The sequence below is a fragment of the Schistocerca cancellata genome, chromosome 6, assembly GCF_023864275.1.
Source record: "Schistocerca cancellata isolate TAMUIC-IGC-003103 chromosome 6, iqSchCanc2.1, whole genome shotgun sequence".
Lineage (NCBI taxonomy): Eukaryota > Metazoa > Arthropoda > Insecta > Orthoptera > Acrididae > Schistocerca > Schistocerca cancellata.
This window is the reverse complement of record NC_064631.1, coordinates 63,507,181-63,525,498: the sequence shown is the minus strand read 5'-3', so window position 1 is coordinate 63,525,498 and position 18,318 is coordinate 63,507,181. Positions and strand designations below refer to the sequence as shown.

Below are 18,318 nucleotides of genomic sequence, written 5' to 3'. Positions count from 1 at the left end.
CCGCTGCGGCAGGCCCAGGAGAATTCACAGGAGCCCAGCTGCAGCACCCGGACTGACCCATCTACCACGAGCAGCCGCAGCGACAAAGGTAACGATGCACGATGCCTCGCACTAACGTAACCTCACCTTGCATGCACTGTCGCAGCCAGCAAGCCGCTACTCCCCTTACTACCCCTCCCACTGGCGCAGAGGTTTTTTTTCCATTGGCTCTTGCCTTGGCACTTTTTTCCCCTCTGCTCTTACAAACCGCTACCCTTCGATCGCTTTCGTTCACTTTCCGTCTCCTGATGGACCATGCCAATGAGTAATCCTACCCAGACGCATGGACAACATCACAGCCCGCATCCTGTGACTCCTGATTCGAAAACTAACACGATATACGGAGGTGACAGTAGAACTTTTGCTTTGTTCACCACGTCGGTGTGGGCGTGGAGGGGCCCCACCCTATATAAACGTGGCTGTCTGACCTGCGACGTCACGGCTCACTGACGAGGCAGCAAAACTTATTCATGGACCGCGCTTGAGCCCGGCTGCCGACCGACGCCGTGAGACAAAAAAATGGCTCTGAGAACTATGCGACTTAACTTCTAAGGTCTTCAGTCGCCTAGAACTTAGAACTAATTAAACCTAACTAACCTAAGGACATCACACACATCCATGACCGAGGTAGGATTCGAACCTGCGACCGGAGCGGTCGCCCGGCTCCAGACTATAGCGCTTACAACCGCACGGCTACTCCGGCCGGCCAGCCAGTTTATGACTCTGTAAACTCAACTTAAGAAATAATACCACTGCGTCACCGACGTCTCCAGGTGTAAACTGCTCCACTCACTCGCATACTGTACCCAGGGGCTGTGGCAAGGGGGAGACATGGGGGCTATAGCGCGACGTCCCCCCCCCCCCCCCCCCACAATCGAGTATCACATTACACTGGATAAAATGACTTTAGCAATCAGCGACTATATTACTCCAACAGATTCGATAATTTTTTATAATTATGTAGCAAATATAGGTTGCAATACATTTCAGACACATTTTACGAAAATAATAAGAGCGGCAAACAGCTTACTATCTAAACCAATAAATATCATTTGACTTAAAATGGAAGTTTTATTATTTATTAATAAACATTTTTTACCCTGAACTCCAAAACAGTTACCAAAAAATACTTTAACCAAAACCAAATTTTACCAATTTGCCGGTGGAGGACCCCAACTCTCCTTTTGTTAAGCGATATTCTATTCCCCCAAACCCCCTCCCCTTCACCCATTAGCCCCCCCCCCCCTTGACCGACACCTAGAATCGTCCGTGACTGTTCCCGACCTCCTACACACAATGTGACCCAGGTCAGAACAATATCCTGCAGGGAACTTCTCTTATCAGTCGACTAAGTATCCTTATGTAACACCAAATCTCTTACTTTTCGTTCCTCTTTCATTGCGGTTTTCCGACGTTCCATGGGCGACTTCCATACAATGCTGCACTCCAAATGTACATTTTCAGAAATGTCTTCCTCAAACTATGGCCAAAGTTTGACATTAGTAGACTTGTTTCCCTCTTTCCCTGTGCTGATCTGCTTCTTATACACTGACGGGAAAAACTTGCAAGTTCGAAAAATAATTAACGTACAGTAATGAAACCTTGGGAATACGTTTTGTCTAGGTAAAAATTTAAATGATTGACACTGCAAGTTCACAGGTTAATGTAAGCGCGAGATAAGCCATTTCAAATGTGAAATGCTTGTACATTAATAACCATGCGCAAACGTGCATGTATTGTGTTGTACATGTGCCTGATGTCAGGTTATGGGATTGAGTTCCTTGTCTATTTCACCTTGTTGGTCAATCCAGGGGCGGTTCCTGCTTTTTGTGGATGACGCTGGAGTTGTCGTCCGACGAAGTGCTCGACTAGAGACCGACCAAGGCAACACATCGACACTCTGGGTTACAAAAGCGGTATGCGGGCGAGCATTATCCTGTTGCAAAACACCCCCTGTAATGCTGTTTATGAATGACAGCACAACAGATTGAATCACTAGACTGATGTACAAATTTGCAGTCAGGGTCTGTGGGATACCCACGAAAGTGCTCCTGCTGTCATATGACATCACAACCCACAGCATAACTCGAGGTGTAGGTCCAGTGTGTCTAGTATGCAGAGAGGTTGGTGGTAGGCCTTCAACATGGTTGCTCCTAACCAACACACGGCCATCACTGGCACCGAGGCAGAACCAGCTTTCATCATAAAACACAACAGACCTCCACCCCTTCCTCCAAAGAGCTATCACTCGACACCACTGAAGTCCCAAATGGCAGTGGTTTGGGGTCAGTGGAATGTACGCTACAGGATGTCTATCCGAAGCTGTCCTTGAAGTAACCTATTTGTAACAGTTCCTTGTATCACTGTGGTGCCAACTCCTCCTCAAATTGTGCTGCAGACGTAGTACCACATGCCGGAGCCATAAACCAAACAAGGTGGTCTTCCCTCTTGGCAGGGCCACGTGGCCGTCTGGAGTCCAGTGTACTTGCGACCGTACATTCTAGTGAACACTGCTGCCAGCAGTCACGTACAGTGGCTGCATTTCTGTCAATTCTTCCTGGTGTATCACAGAAGGAACATCCAGCTTCTCGTAGCCCTATTACACGACCTCGTTCATGCTCACTCAGTTTTTGATGATGGCGTCTATGTCGTCTTAAGGGATTCTTTAGTAACATCAACTCACCACGTCCGATCTCAACGGTAACTAACGCTCACGACCGTTGCAGCGTGTATTTAAAACGCAAAGCTGTTTGCATCTTCACAGTGGCGCTACTAGCGCCATTCTTATGGGACTGGCACGACATTTGAACAATCATCATCTTTCACATGTAGAAACACGCCTACCAACTTCTGTTTCTGTCGCTCAACTCTTCCTTGATATTGTGATTTTTTTCCGTCAGTATATGTTCCTTGCTTCGTGTATCATTCGTTATGTTGCTTCCACGTTAATAGACTTTCTTAATTTTGTCTAACAAGCTGGTAACCAAATTTTACGTGAAGTTTGTCGTTAATCTCATTTTTGTGTAAACTCGATACTTTCGTCACATTTTAGTCCATCCAAGATGAATATTCTGTACTGAGGAGATAGTTCACTCTTTTCAACAGTCTTCTAAATTGCCCTCAATTTCAGGCAGGACAGCAATGCCATCAGCCAATATTATGCTTTGATATCCTTTCACCTTGACTTTAATAAGACTTATGAACCTACACTACTGGCCATTAAAATTTCTACACCACGAAGATGACGTGCTACAGACGCGAAATTTAACCGACAGGAAGAAGATGCTGTGATATACAAATAATTAGCTTTTCACAGTATTCACACAAGGTTGGCGCCGGTGGCGACACCTACAACGTGCTGACGTGAGGAAAGTTTCCAACCGATTTCTCATACACAAACAGCAGTTGACCGGCGTTGCCTGGTGATACGTTGTTGTGACGCCTCGTGTAAGGAGGAGAAATGCGTACCATCACGTTTCTTACTTTGATAAAGGTCGGATTGTAGCCTATCGCGATTGCGATTTATCGTATCGCGACATTGCTGCTCGCGTTGGTCGAGATCCAATGACTCTTAGCAGAATATGGAATCGGCGGGTTCATGAGGGTAATACGGAACGCCGTGCTGGATCGCAACGGCCTCGTATCACTAGCAGTCGAGATGACATCATCTTATCTTCATGGCTGTAACGGATCGTGCAGCCACGTCTCGATCCCTGAGTCAACTGATGGGGACGTTTGCAAGACAACAACCATCTGCACCAACAGTTCGACGACGTTTGCAGCAGCACGGACTATCAACTCGGAGACCATGGCTGCAGTTACCCTTGACGCTGTATCACAGACAGGAGCGCCTACGATGGTGTACTCAACGACGAACCTGGGTACACGAATGGCAAAACATTTTTTCGGATGAATCGAGGTTCTGTTTACAGCATCATGATGGTCGCATCCATGTTTGGCGACATCGCGGTGAACGCACATTGGAAGCGTGTATTCGTCATCGCCATACTGGTGTATCACCCAGCGTGATGGTATAGGGTGTCTCGGTTAACTCTCGTTCGCATTGATGGCACTTTGAACAGTGGACGTTACATTTCAGACGTGTTACGACCTGTGGGTCTACTCTTCCTTCGATCCCTGCAAAACCCTACATTTCAGCAGGATAATGCACGACTGCATGTTGCAGGTCCTGTACTGGCCTTTTCTGGATACAGAAAATGTTCGACTGCTGCCCTGGCCAGCACATTCTCCAGATCTCTCACGAACTGAAAACGTCTGGTCAATGGTGGCCGAGCAACTGGCTCGTCACAATACACCAGTCACTGCTCTTGATGAACTGTGGTATCGTGTTGAAGCTGCATGGGCAGCTGTACCTGTACACGCCATCAAAGTCCTGTTTGACTCAATGCCCAGGCGTATCGAGGCGTTATTACGGCCAGAGGTGGTTGCTCTGGGTACTGATTTCTCAGGATCTATGTACCCAAATTCCGCGAAAATGTAATCACATGTCAGTTCTAGTATAATATATTTGTCCAATGAATACCCGTTTATCATCTGCATTTCTTCTTGGTGTAGCAATTTTAATGGCCAGTAGTGTAGTTTCTATTTCCTTTATGGCTTATTCAGTATACAGGTAGAACGTTAGAGGAGAATGATTGCATTCCGAGCACTGCTTTTTTTCTCCCATTTTTACTGCTCCCTCTTCATTCTTAACATACTGGGCACCATCCATCTTTCTCTATTGTGTATAACCTTTTTCTGTAGATTTCAAACATCTGTCACCACATTAAATTGTCGAGCGCTTTCGATGGGTGGACAAATCCTATGAAATACCTTCATTTTCTCATGTTTTGCTTACATTAGCAGCTGTTAATGCCTGGCGCTTTCTCATTTTTAAAGCCAGATTAACGGCCTTCTAACAGATTCTTAATTTTATTTTCCATTGTTTTGTTCATTATTCTGGTCCGCGAGTTAGAAGCCTGAGCTGTCGAGATGATCCTGACGTAGTTGTCGCATTTATCTTCTTTTAATATCTTCGGGATTGTGTGGGAAGTGCGAAGATGTCTGCAGTCTCTCACACATTTTATACAGTAACTTGAATAATAACTGATGTTATGTTGCCAATAAGGACAGGTCCACTGCCGTTGCGCCTGCATGTGCGTCGGTTCAGTTTCTGATTCAACACAACGCCGCCGACTTCACAAGTCGCTATACAGAGCACTCAGTGCTAAATTCTTACAATGGGGCGCAGTTAACGTAAGATAAGCTCTTACCAGATATATAAGAGCAACCCAGCGTGTGTTTTACCTCGAAATATTGATTGAACACGTATCCCTCCCCTGGCCCCCTCTTTTCAACTCACAGCTTATTTTGCCATTACAACTCGTCATATCGCCACAAGCACATCTACAGTGTTTTGAAGACGGCTTCCAGCCCAGCGTCCTTCACCTGAAAATATCGCTACAATTCCTTTTTATGGACAGAGATATTATCATTATCCTAGAAAATTCTCTCCCCGAAGGGAGAAGGCCAATATGTAGATGAGACTGGGGCAATTTAACGAAAGAATATGATGACTAATCACTTTGTCTAATTTAACGAGAGGAATAATGTGGCTAATTACTTAACTCCATACTTGTAGGTGGCGTAACCACGTGGATACTAGTAACGCTCCACATGGTAAGGCAGTAACTATTCAACAGTGAAACCGCTGACGCCAGTTCAGAGTGTGTAAGATAACTGCCATGTACACTGATTAACATATTATAATTTTCAATACAATCAACATAAGCTATTATGAATAACTGATAAGACATTTGTTTCTTTTATTGCAGATGATTAAACAGACAATATGCACTTTGCAGTCACAATTTACTCATTTATTATTCTCGATAATCCTACTACAATACTCAAAAACTTTTGAGGCAGCCGACTGAGGCAGGTTGACCGCGGAGGCGCTACTTCTCAATCACAGGGATCCCCAACGGGTTCCCTGCATGAGTGTCAGTCACATTGACCACTCAGCTACAAACATGCACGTATGCTCTTAAATGCCAATAAAAATTTTAAAATATTTTACTGGTGTAGTACACCATTTTGTAAAAACCCTTAAATTCGTTAGGCTGCAGCGAGACACTCACTCCCCTGAGGTGGGGCCATTCGTCCCTGTGCAGCGCAATGTCGTGGTAGTTGTGCAGAGGTGCCTTCCTTGGGAAGTAGCTGAGCACCGTCACGTTGTGGCCCTTCTCCGCCAGCGCCGACAACAGACGGTCGAACATGACGAAGTGACTGGGGGCCGAGAACCAGAGGGGTGCCAGGATGTTGGCACCCTGCGAGCCCAGCCCACCCAGCAGGGCGACGGCGAGCAGCGAAAGGTGGCGCATGGCGAGCTCCCACCTGCAATGAACACAAAACAGTTGCTGTACAATCCATCGTAATGCATAATTCCATGTTTCTCAGCAGGAACAGTGAATCTACGTGTTAGCCACGCCAAGTGAATGGTGTTTGTTGTGCTCCACATTTCAGATTGTTCCTACGTGATATGGTGGCGCTGAAGCATTCACCTTTGGCATGATACTAAAAATGTTGTGTGTGAAATCTTATGGGACTTAACTGCTAAGGTCATCAGTCCCTAAGCTTACACACTACTTAAGCTCAATTATCCTAAGGACAAACACACACACCCATGCCCGAGGGAGGACTCGAACCTCCGCCGGGACCAGCCGCACAGTCCATGACTGCAGCGCCTCAGACCGCTCGGCTTATCCCGCGCGGCATGATACTGTAAAAGGGGATACAAACCAATCAAGCGCAAAATCCACGCAGTTTGAACGCATAGTTACTTATATTTACGTCTTTAGGCTTACTTCCAGTATTTATTTTTTTTTTTTTTGAGTAAAATCATGCATGTCAGATAAAATCGTTTCGGAAACTTTGTTCCAAAAACTTGAAATAAAATTTAAACATTTTTTCTTGTTGTTTTTATCGTGGCCCATGGTACACCATAGTTGTCACTGTGCTGGCTTCAGATAGTGCCACTTTCCCATGCACAGTATACTTTGAGTATGCATGAGGCGGACAGTTTACAAACTTAGCCATTTCAGAAATGCTTCCACCCTCGGCCTGAAAACCATGTTCATACCCTTTTGGACATCAGATAAATCGTTCCAGTTCCACATTACAACAACTGCACTCTTTTCCGTGTCCACCGATATGCTTCATATACTCTCCACTGCTAGTGCTGCCACCTCCTGTGTGGACGTTGACGTCTAACACATGTGGTGGTCACATTAATGTGACTGGGCCCACCCGGATAGCCACGCGGTCTAAAGCGCTGCTTCCTGAGCGGGAAGGCGTTCTGGTCCTCAGCACGAATTCGCTCATCAGGTTAGTGTTGAGGTCCAGTCTGTGGATGGTTTTCAAGGCAGTTTTCCCGCTACCTCGGCGAATGTGGGCTGGTTCCCCTTATTCCACCTCAGTTACACTGTATCGGCAATTGCTGTGCAAACACTGTTTCCACATACGCGTACACCATAATTATTTTACCACGCAAACATCTGGGGTTACATTCATCTGGTACGAGATGTTCCTGGGGAGTCCACTTGGGGCCGAACCGCACAGTAACCCTGGGTTCAGTGTGGGGTGGCAGTGGGGTGGGTGGACTGCTGTGGCCTCTTGTGGGGTTGAGAACCAGTGAGGGCTACAGCGGAACAAATCCTCTCCGTCGTTTCTAGGTTCCCAGTTTAATACATACATACATGCATACATACAATGTGTGGTGTATCCAGAACTTATGTTCTAATGAATTAACTAAGAAAGAAATATTGATTGGAATATTTTCATACCAAGTGAGGTGGTGCAGTGGTTAGCAAATCCATCTGGGAGGACGACAGTTCAAACCTGCGTCCGGCCATCCTGATTTAGGCTTTCCGTGATTTCTCTAAATCGCTTCAGGCAAATGCCGGCATGGTTCTTTTGAAAGGGTGTGGCCAACATCCTTCCCTAATCCGATGGGATTGATGACCTCACTATATGACCCCTCCCTCCAAATCAACTAACCAACCAATATTCACATACATTCACTGACTACTTCCCAATGGTCACCATATTGTTGAGGCATTTGTCATAACGTTGCACCATCAGTTGTATGTCCACATCATAGGAGTCCATCGCCAATGTTTAGAGCCATAAAGCCACTTTAATATGCATCTCAGTGTTGTTGTGGAAAGATTTTCTTGACAGAAAACGCTTCATGAGATGGAAGAGAAGAAAATCACTTGGAGAAAGATCTGGGCTGTAGGATGGATGAATGGTCCAATATCTCACATCCTAACTGATTCAATACATTTCATGTGGAGTTGGCTGTATGGGGTCTTGCATTGTCATGCACAAGAATACTGTCACTTGTCTATATCCCATGTCTCTTGTTCTGGTTCAACCTCCTCCGATTTTTCAATGTCTGACAATACCGATCACCATTTACGGTCTCCCATTGCTGTAAAAACTCGCACAGGACACCAGGTCGAACTCTGAAGAGAGTGGATGTAATTTTTTCACAGTGTGTGCCTGCTTGAATTTGGTCTTCACAGGTGAACAAGTTTTGTTTCTGGTCTGGCATGTGACACCCATGTTTCATCACCAGTGACAATATAGTTGAGAAGCTCGTCACCTTTCTCTGCGTACCACTGTATGAATGTCAGTGCTGAGGTCATATGTTTAGTTTTATCATCACCTCTTTGTTTCCTTCGCACGCATATTGCACACATTTTACATCAACCAAGCCACCAGGAGACAGTTTTGTGCAGTTGTGAGCAAGATATCTGGAGGGACACAAATGAATTACAGACATTGGCTGCGAGTGGGCATTGATCTAAATCAATGGGGTAAGTTTAAAGTTTGTGCTGAACCAGGATTTGAGCCCTGGTCTGCTGCTTACATGTCCAAGAGAACAGACACCACATAAATATATACATCTTGGGGGAATTGAAGAGAGCTCTGAAATTGTCGAGTGCCAGTTCTGCAAATTGCTCACTGCATACTTTCCATTAGTTCTGGTGTCCCCAGTGACTGTCAAGCACTACAGTCCTTGTCATGAATATTGGTTCGTCATTCAATAAATAGCCTGCACCATCATCTGACCATACTGTTGCTCATACTGTCATGTCCATACATGTGGCGCAATCGGAAATGGGCATCAGCTGGAAGTTGGTTCTGACCATGCAAAAATCTGAGAACTGCAGGAATGTTGCAGTTTGTGGGAGACAATATCAGAGTAGTCATTTTATCCTAACACTGTGCAGTTACCACTGCCATCACAAGACAAATTTCACTTCATTATTCCCACACACCTCCTCTTTACTCCTGCCCGTGCACATTCCTGCCCGACAAGTCGTGCAATTTCTGGACCCAATTAGAACTTAGTTTCTGGATGAACCTCATATTTGTTCACAATAAACATCAGTTTCATGCCACTGAAACACTGCTTTTCATAATCTGCATTTTTTCCATCCACCAAAATGTATAAACTATTAACCTTTGAGGAAAAAATTAATAGGACCTTTTTTGTAGGGAATTTAATGCATTGTAATATTTTACTGGGAAATATTTTTGCTAGATGCTGTGGTTTCTGAGACATTCAGGAGAATCCTCAACAAGCCACCTTTACGTACATCCCCATCCCTATGCTCACACACTACTAGTCAGGATTTTTAGTATCTTGATCATGACGAAACTACACCAACTTTTTCCCCCACTTTTAAAGTTTTTTGGTCTTCTCTGACAGGGCTATTTACTACTGATACCACACTTTGTTCAAATGGTTCAAATGCCTCTAAGCACTATGGGACTTAACTTCTGAAGTCATCAGCCCCTAGACTTAGAACTACTGAACTAACCTAAGGACATCACACACATACATGCCCGAGGCAGGATTCGAACCTGCGACCATAGCAGTCGCGTGGTTCCGGACTGAAGCACCTAGAACCGCTCGGCCACAGTGGCCGGCCACATTTTGTTAAATTGCTGTGAGAAGTAATAATAAAATACAATCAGATGAAGTTATAGGCCATATTGTGTAACTTCAGTGATGACGAGATGATAAAATCTTGTACTCTCTCTAGCCATGTATGCTTAACAATTGAAATGCCAACACTATCATATTCAGTAAGAAGGGTGAACCAGAAATTACCAAATGCATCTGTATCTGACAATATGCATAACTTACCCATCAAAGTGATTCTCATTCTATTCTCCAAGTGATACATAATTCAATAGGGGACTATGACACAAAATACAGAATTACCTTTATTTCATCTCTATCTGTGTACGTCTTGTCACACAGCATACCATAAAATGGAAACCATTGCTTTGTTATCATTTAAGAGTGATTTCATTTAGCCACTTAACATGAGCAAGTGACTGAGCCATGTGTCAGAGACAACAAGATTTCATATTTACTGAAATGCAACACTCTAGAACAGTTGCAGATAAGATGCCTTCAGCTTTTCTTGTACTTCCACAGTTGTTGCTTGTTTACCTGATGCCAATTGGCAACACCCATCTTGAATTCTTAAATGGACTGTTGAAGAGGTCCTACACAATACCAAACAGTCTGTCTTTGTTTTGCTGATTTAAGACCTATTTTGTGAATTACTGATGCCGAAGACCTACACTAGTTTGTACTTTCATTTCTGCCCCACAATTATGAAGTTCTTCCTGAAAATGTAATGATTTTGGGGGAGACAAAAGTGAAGGTACAAACCAAACTATATCTATGGCATGGAATTTTTCTTCTTCTGATTGCTTTTAAAACTTTATCCATTATGATGAAGAATAGGCACGACGAAGCACAACTGCCTTGTTGGATTCTTCTCTTTGTTTTCTACCAACCTGGCATCCAAATTTGAATCTGCATACAGCTCTTTGTTTCAACCCATAATTACCCAACTTGTGTGATGATTGATAATTTTATCAAGAACTTACTGATGCTACAGACATTTCCATATATGCCTAAGCAGTATATGGCCACAGACTTTCTCTATATCCAGAAAAAAAATGTTTTATTTTGCTCCTAGTAAATTTCAAGGAAAATTCTTGAGGAAAAATGAGGTCGGTAGTTAATCTTTGAGATCAGAAACTACACTGCTGCTGTTTAAATGTAGATTCAACAGCTTTCTTTATTTTATCCAGAATGGTGGACTCACACAGTTTCAGTCCATGGATGTTACAGTTATGTGTCTGCTATTGGTGTACTAATTCCTGCACTCTTTTTAAATAATAGAATGATGTTTCCTGTTCTAATGGTTAGGAATTGCATTTCCTTTACATGTACTAGAGCTCTGTACTGCTACTTAGTGATGCAAAATGTTTAGGCATTTATAAGTTGGGCCAAATGCCCAGACATTTATGCTGGGCACCCAAAACTCATAAAAGCCTAGGCATTTATGCATTTTAAATGCTGAATTGAAAAGCAGTACTTATAAAAAAAATTAAACTGATATTCTGTATTGGAAAAGGTGTTTTGCAACACTGCTTCTGTAGTGGTTTGGTAACCAAGCTGAAAAAGCTGCTTGAGGGTTAGGGAAGTGTTATTAGGGGAAATAAATTGGACTGTAAACATACATAACTGTACATTTTTAATGAGGTAAGCTCATTGGACAGTACATAATAAAAAAATAAAACAAAACACAAGTTTCAAATTAATTCTTAATTAAAGTATAGTTTATATTAAATAGGAAGCCTGTAGGTAGTATTTTTACTTATACTATACTAGTGTAAAAAAATTAAGAGTAAAAAAGTTTATCCATAATGATTTTAATTAGGGATGAGTCATGTGCTGATTCTGATTCCACGAGTCCAAGAATTGTCCCAATTCTCTAGGAATTGACTAGTATCGAAATTCAACAATTCCACCTCCATGGGCATTGATTCTTTGTTATTAAATCTTTTTTATATTAGTGTTCTCATTTTATCTTGTCAACAGTGTAGTCATGCAAAAGCAGATAAAGAAAGGAGTAGAATAGAAAACTATAGACTGTCTCAAATGTTGCTGCATCTGATAATAAAGAATTTTTGTTTTGTTTTTTCACTGTAAACAGTTTAACGTTTAAGAATACCATTATTATCACGAAATGCATGCCACCTGTTTAATACATTCGGTAATAATTCTGCTATCAATAATCAATCAATCTTTGGTAGCAATCAGAGATTTGAGATAAATTGTATACTGCATTACATCACAAAGTGATGACCTAAGGACAATGTTTTCTTATTTTTTATACTGTCTTATCACTACATAGCTGTTCATGCGGTGTTTGTGTGGATGGTGTGCACATGCAAGAGACAGACAGAAAAATAGAGAGAGCCGGCCGCGGTGGTCGTGCGGTTCTAGGCGCTCCAGTCCGGAGCCAAGCTGCTGCTACGGTCGCAGGTTCGAATCCTGCCTCGGGCATGGATGTGTGTGACGTCCTTAGGTTAGTTAGGTTTAATTAGTTCTAAGTTCTAGGGGACTGATGACCACAGCAGTTGAGTCCCATAGTGCTCAGAGCCATTTGAACCAAAAATAGAGAGAGAGAGAGAGAGAGAGAGAGAGAGAGAGAGAAAGGGGGGGGGGGGGAGCAAGGGAGGGAGAAGAGTAGAATTGGTAAAAATAAGAAGCCTTTCCTTGGTACAGCAAGTTGGAATGTTAGTAAAAAAACGTGCTTCTCTCTTCTTTCCTTTCATTCTTCGCAATAAAGGCTCTGAATGACATACATATGTTTAAATGTAAACATTTACTAACCTCTAATGTTGGAGTATTGTCCCAGCCCTTATTTTAATGATTTAAGTGCAACAGAGTCCTAGTAATACTAGAGACTCTGTTGCTGCACTTGATTCTCGATTTTCGTTGATATTCTCTTATCAGTCAAGAACTTCCGGTAAACCTCCATAAGAATAACACAGCATTGCGCAATCACAAACTTGATTTTCGCGCAACATAGTCTAGTAAATATATATAGGCGCGCTGCAGCGGCTAAGTCAGTCGTAACTGACTGTACATTCTAGCAGTAAAAACTTTAAAAAGTACTTTTTTTTTATAAATGCCCAGAGTTTGGGCATTTGCTCGACCCACATCACTACAGGTACTGGTGCAAGATCTTTCCAAGTGATCTGATATTTTCTACGTATCCAAACGGGTCAACATATTTGCTTTTGTACTGTCAGAATCATGTATTTTAATGCTAACAGGTGTGCCATCTTCATTACTATTTAACAAAGTATCATTCCCATTATATATCAATAACAATCACAATTTCTTTGAACTCCTGTAATATTTGGTTCTTATCACATGTCACTTGAGTTACAGGCATTCTCGAATGCACAACATGTTTAGGTTAAGGACAACACCATGTCATATACAGGACAAACACTTGAGAATGACTCATGACTGAGTCAAAACTGGTAGTTAGAAAAACACTACACCATAATTACCAATGAGAGCATTTAATTTAAAAAAAAAACATACAATGAACAGTTGCAGAAGAAGTATAGAGACAAAAAGCTTTATTCGAATTAGGAAATTACACATGGGCTTTAGATGTATAAAGCATTTCCCCAAAATATATTCTCCAGACATGAAAATTGCTCACTGAATACAAATGACTGAAGAAAAAAAAAGAAGAACAGTGACATTAAAGATTGACTGTCAGATCATAGCAAACATTTTAGAGTGGAAATTTCTGATCTTAAAAATCAGGTTTCGGATGACAGTGACAAAATCTCTGGCCGCAATACCACCATTAATAACTGCAACACAAGGCAGTGTGGAAATTTCTGTGGCACAATTAGCTTCATAATTATCATTTCAACTGGTACTTTGATACATGAGTGACACTTTTGCTCTGAAAGTTAAATTTTGTTTTCTTTGTCACGGGTCAAAATTTTAATGTGACGTCAGTTCAAATCGAACAATGGAAACTCAAGGTTGGAATATCAACAATATAAGGAAAAGATAGGATATCTGCTTACCATAAAGATGACATATTAAGTTGCAGGCAGGAACAATGAAAAGAGACTTACACATTAGCTTTCAGCCAAAGCCTTCATCAGAAAGAGACACACACACACACACACACACACACACACACACACACACATACACACACACAAAAACCATGTTCACCTCACGTGCACATCACCAAGCTGCCGAGATTGTGGTCATGTGTGTGTGTGTGTGTGTGTGTGTGTGTGTGTGTGTGTGTGTTTCCTGAAAAAAGCTTTGACTGACAGCCAATCTGTAAATATCTTTTTGTTGTGCTTTTCCTTATACTGTTAACATTACCAATCTGTGACATGAAATATTTAGCTCAATAATCACAGGCCTGAAGAAAATGCAGATCCTTCACTTAAGTCATTACACTAACTTAATCAATTCAGATTTTGAAGAACTGAATTAATGGATCATTCCTATGACAATATATAAATGTTCCATTTTGTGTTAGCTGAGAAACACAGTTTAAGGAAATGAGATGAAGTTACAGGAGAAGAAACTCTCTGCAACTTTGTACAAGCAAGAGATTTAGTGCTACCACAGGAAACCTGAATTTTCCGGTTGAGTCAAAGCTGCAGTGGAAATCTAAGACAAAATATTTGCCTCTTATGAGCAACATGCTAATTTTTTTTTTAGCAATGTAAGTACTGTTAACAAATGATTTGCTACATCAGTAACCTTTCTCTTATTTTAACAGAACCTATGGAGGCTGTCCAGTATCGTTGCTGACCTTGCACACCTTGATGAATCCAAAAATCTGAACCCAAACTTTTCTTCTGAGGTCCATGCTATTTCTTCACTGTGCTGCTGTGTAGTTGGGATGCTCCTGTAGCAAACTGAAACTCTGAGTAAGTGAGATGTTCTGGAGTAACATAACTTGTAACTCACTGTCCACAAGAGTCAGGTATCTGGATACAATTCCCATCTGATGCACAGCGTCACTGTTTCGCATATAATCACACCATATACTTCACTAAAAACTACAAAAATACCCTGTCCATAAAAAATTTGGATCTTATCTCTAGTTATATGTAGTTCTACCAATACGCAGGTGATGCTAGCAATTTCTAATGGCATGGAATCCATGACATGTGAAGTACTGCACTCAACATGTACGTTTTACTCACAAACACCAATTCAAGCATGGTCTAAGGCAAACCCACCCTCTTCAAGAGCATCTTAGTGTGGCTCAATTTGTGTAATGTAGACTGATGTAAAAATATAACCATCCACTGATGCTTTATCAAACATTTATTACTTGCTATCAACATGCATTGGCATGTACTGTGACTGCTTCCCCTATAAGCACTCTTACTGGTGTTTCTAAACGTACAGTGTTCACTGTCTGTGTGCTGTAGCATGAGCTTAACACAAAGATTTGTGTTGCACCACTGCTTCTGTATCACACACCAAGGAGAAGATCCTCAATGTTATGGATGCACACATGTTAATATGGTGTTGTCCACACGTTGTTGCTTATGGCAGTTGATTTTGATGATATCAATTTTTGCATGAATTTATATTCAAACATCTCATCCTTGACATGGTACCTGTGAGAAGGCCTCTGCCTGAAATATGCTAAAGATGGAATGCCCCACATGAGTCTTGCCTCTTAAGCAATTAGTGTACCAGGCAGGAAAGCCTCAAGCCCATATACATATAAAAGTATTTCAGTTACTGAGGTAACAGGAATATGCAGCCTCCAAATATGAGACACCACCAATATTATAGTCGATTTGACACCAACCTGTTTTAAATATGAAGGAAAGCTTCAGATTAGCATTCTACTGAGATTATTAGAAAAAGGAACAAGCTGGTATATGGTAAGAATGAAACACAGGATGGGTTGTGTCCTCACAAATAATTCATCCCAGTATTAACCTTAATGTGTTTATGGAAACTACAGAAAATCTAATCCTGGACCTCATTGTTGCTGACCACTGCATCAGCTTGCTTGCTCCAAAATATTTCATTCATCTAAGTGACATAGTGTTATTCAAGTGTCAAACTGGAGTAGTTCTCCTCGTGGCCATATTCACTACCATTTCTTCTGCATAAACTATTTCCATGAACAGAGGGAAATACCAGTCACAGAAATCTACACAAATACTCACAGACAGAATTCATCCACAAAACCACTGTTACAGATTGTTGATTTCTGTCCATTGCAGGATGTCAGAATTGTCGCATTTTTGCTTTTCCAGGACAGCCGTAATGGAACCGATCCATTACGCAAAACCAGCTCATGCCCTCAACACAAACTGGGTTCTTACACTTTCTAAGAACAACAAAATATCTAGTGTCTATGAGGGTAAAATGGGTGCAGTGGGGTAAAACACATATAAACAATATTTTTTTTTAAATATATCCTTTACTGTTAATAACATGTATGTGAAAAAATTTTCATACATGTGCATAATCATTTTATATTATACTGAAGTTATGTTGGCAACACTTATAAGTTGCAATAAATATTTTTTTGCTTTGTTTTTACAACTAAAAGAATAAACAAAACTATTTCAAATCATTGTTTACAGTTAACCTGCAAGAACTGAAGATTAAAATTCAGGTATGTACACATTACATATATCTATTTTAAGTTTATATTAGTTTAGAGGTACAATTTTGTAAAGTTTTTATAATGTTTATGATTTAAAAACATGGAGTAAAATGCGTACAGTGTGTGTTTAACCAAAAACTAACCTCACTTTTTCTTTCAGACCATGCCTCGTACATATGTAAAGAAGAAACCTCTTATATACAAGGATGGTGAGGAAAGTTCTCAGTTACATCACTGAAACTTTTTTTATGTTTCAATGTAGTCTCCTTGTACATTAATGCACTTGATCCAAAGATGTTCAAGTGCCTAATCCCATCTCGAAAATTGGTTTCCTCCAGACCTGCAAAATAGTTGTCAACTTCAGCTATCAATTCTTCGTTTGAAATGAATCTTCGTTCAATCTTTTCAGTTTTGGGAAGATGGAAGTCTGATGGAGCCATATCAGGTGAATAAGGTGGGTGTGGCAACAATTCATACCTTAGTTCGTCTAATTTTGCCAAAGCGACAGCAAGTGTGCTGACGTGCATCAAAAGTTGTGGCACTCAATTTCTAATTCTTCAGTTAAAATGTGATATACCCTTTCAGATGACATCTGCCAAGTGAGAGCAATTTCACGCACTTTCAATCAGTGATACTCCATGACTATTTTGTGCGCTTTTGTAGTGATTTCTGGAGTAGTGATACATTCTGGCCTACCACTGTGCGGATCATCATCTAAGCTCTTTCATTTGTCCACTTGGCAACAGTTGAATATGAAGGAGCAGAGTCTCCCAGTGTATTCTGGAAATCGGCATGGATGCCCATTGCTTTCATACCTTTCTTTATGAAGTACTTAATCGCTGCTCAAATCTCGATTTTTTTTCCATCTTCACAAATCACTACATGGGAACAACAACAGAGCCACGTCACTGTCACAGCTCTCTTCCAAGAGCACTGAAGTGGCACGTGGTTACAGGCAACATTCCAATGAATATATTGTGAACAACTCATTGTACTAGCGCTGATTTCTCGTGGTAAACTTTTCAAACCACCCTCGTATGATGCAGATGCAATAGCACAAGCTACAGATGAAGATAGAAATGGGAGCACAGTTTCTGCCGCAGTAAAAAAAAAACACAAAATGCCTTATGAAACATTAAGGCATTGGTGTAAAAATCTTCCTAAGTTCAAGGCTCTAGGAAAACAAGTCCTATCAAAACAAGAAGAAAAGTATATAGAAGAATTTCTGTATGTGGGTATCCATCAGACAGAAAAGATTTACTATTTATGGTGCATAGATGCATACAGTCTGTGGGTAGGAGGACACCATTTAAGAATGATACACTAGGCTCTGACTTGATAGTAACTTTCGAAAAAAAAAAACAAATAAATAAATAAAAATAAAAGACAAGGGGAACTCTCAAGGTGAATACATGAACTAGTGATAACTGTCTACTTTTGTAGCAGACAATTTTTTTAAAAAATTATATAAGAAAATTCTACAGCACAACATTTCAGCAAACCACACACAAAGGATTTTCAACCTTGATGGAACTGGCCTAGGCATGGAACCTACTGAAAGTAAGGTGTTTGTCCCACCAAGAGCAACGGTAACCTATTCAACATCAGGAAGTGCTGGGAGACTTCAATATAGTGTTCTGTTCATAGGTAGTGCATTCGCTGAATTCTTTTCCCCTTGTGTTGTTTTTAAAGG

General features: G+C 41.3%; 1 protein-coding gene across 1 annotated transcript in view; it reads right to left on the bottom strand.

The window, feature by feature from the left end:
* Positions 1 to 18,318, bottom strand: part of LOC126190738 (UDP-glycosyltransferase UGT5-like) — a 193,471-nt gene that overhangs the window by 159,093 nt on the left and 16,060 nt on the right. Inside the window, exon 2 of the mRNA XM_049931231.1 lies at positions 6,180 to 6,435. Within this exon, the coding sequence (XP_049787188.1) occupies positions 6,180 to 6,422 (243 nt within the window). The 5' untranslated portion in view covers positions 6,423 to 6,435. The remainder of the gene's footprint in view (positions 1 to 6,179; positions 6,436 to 18,318) is intronic.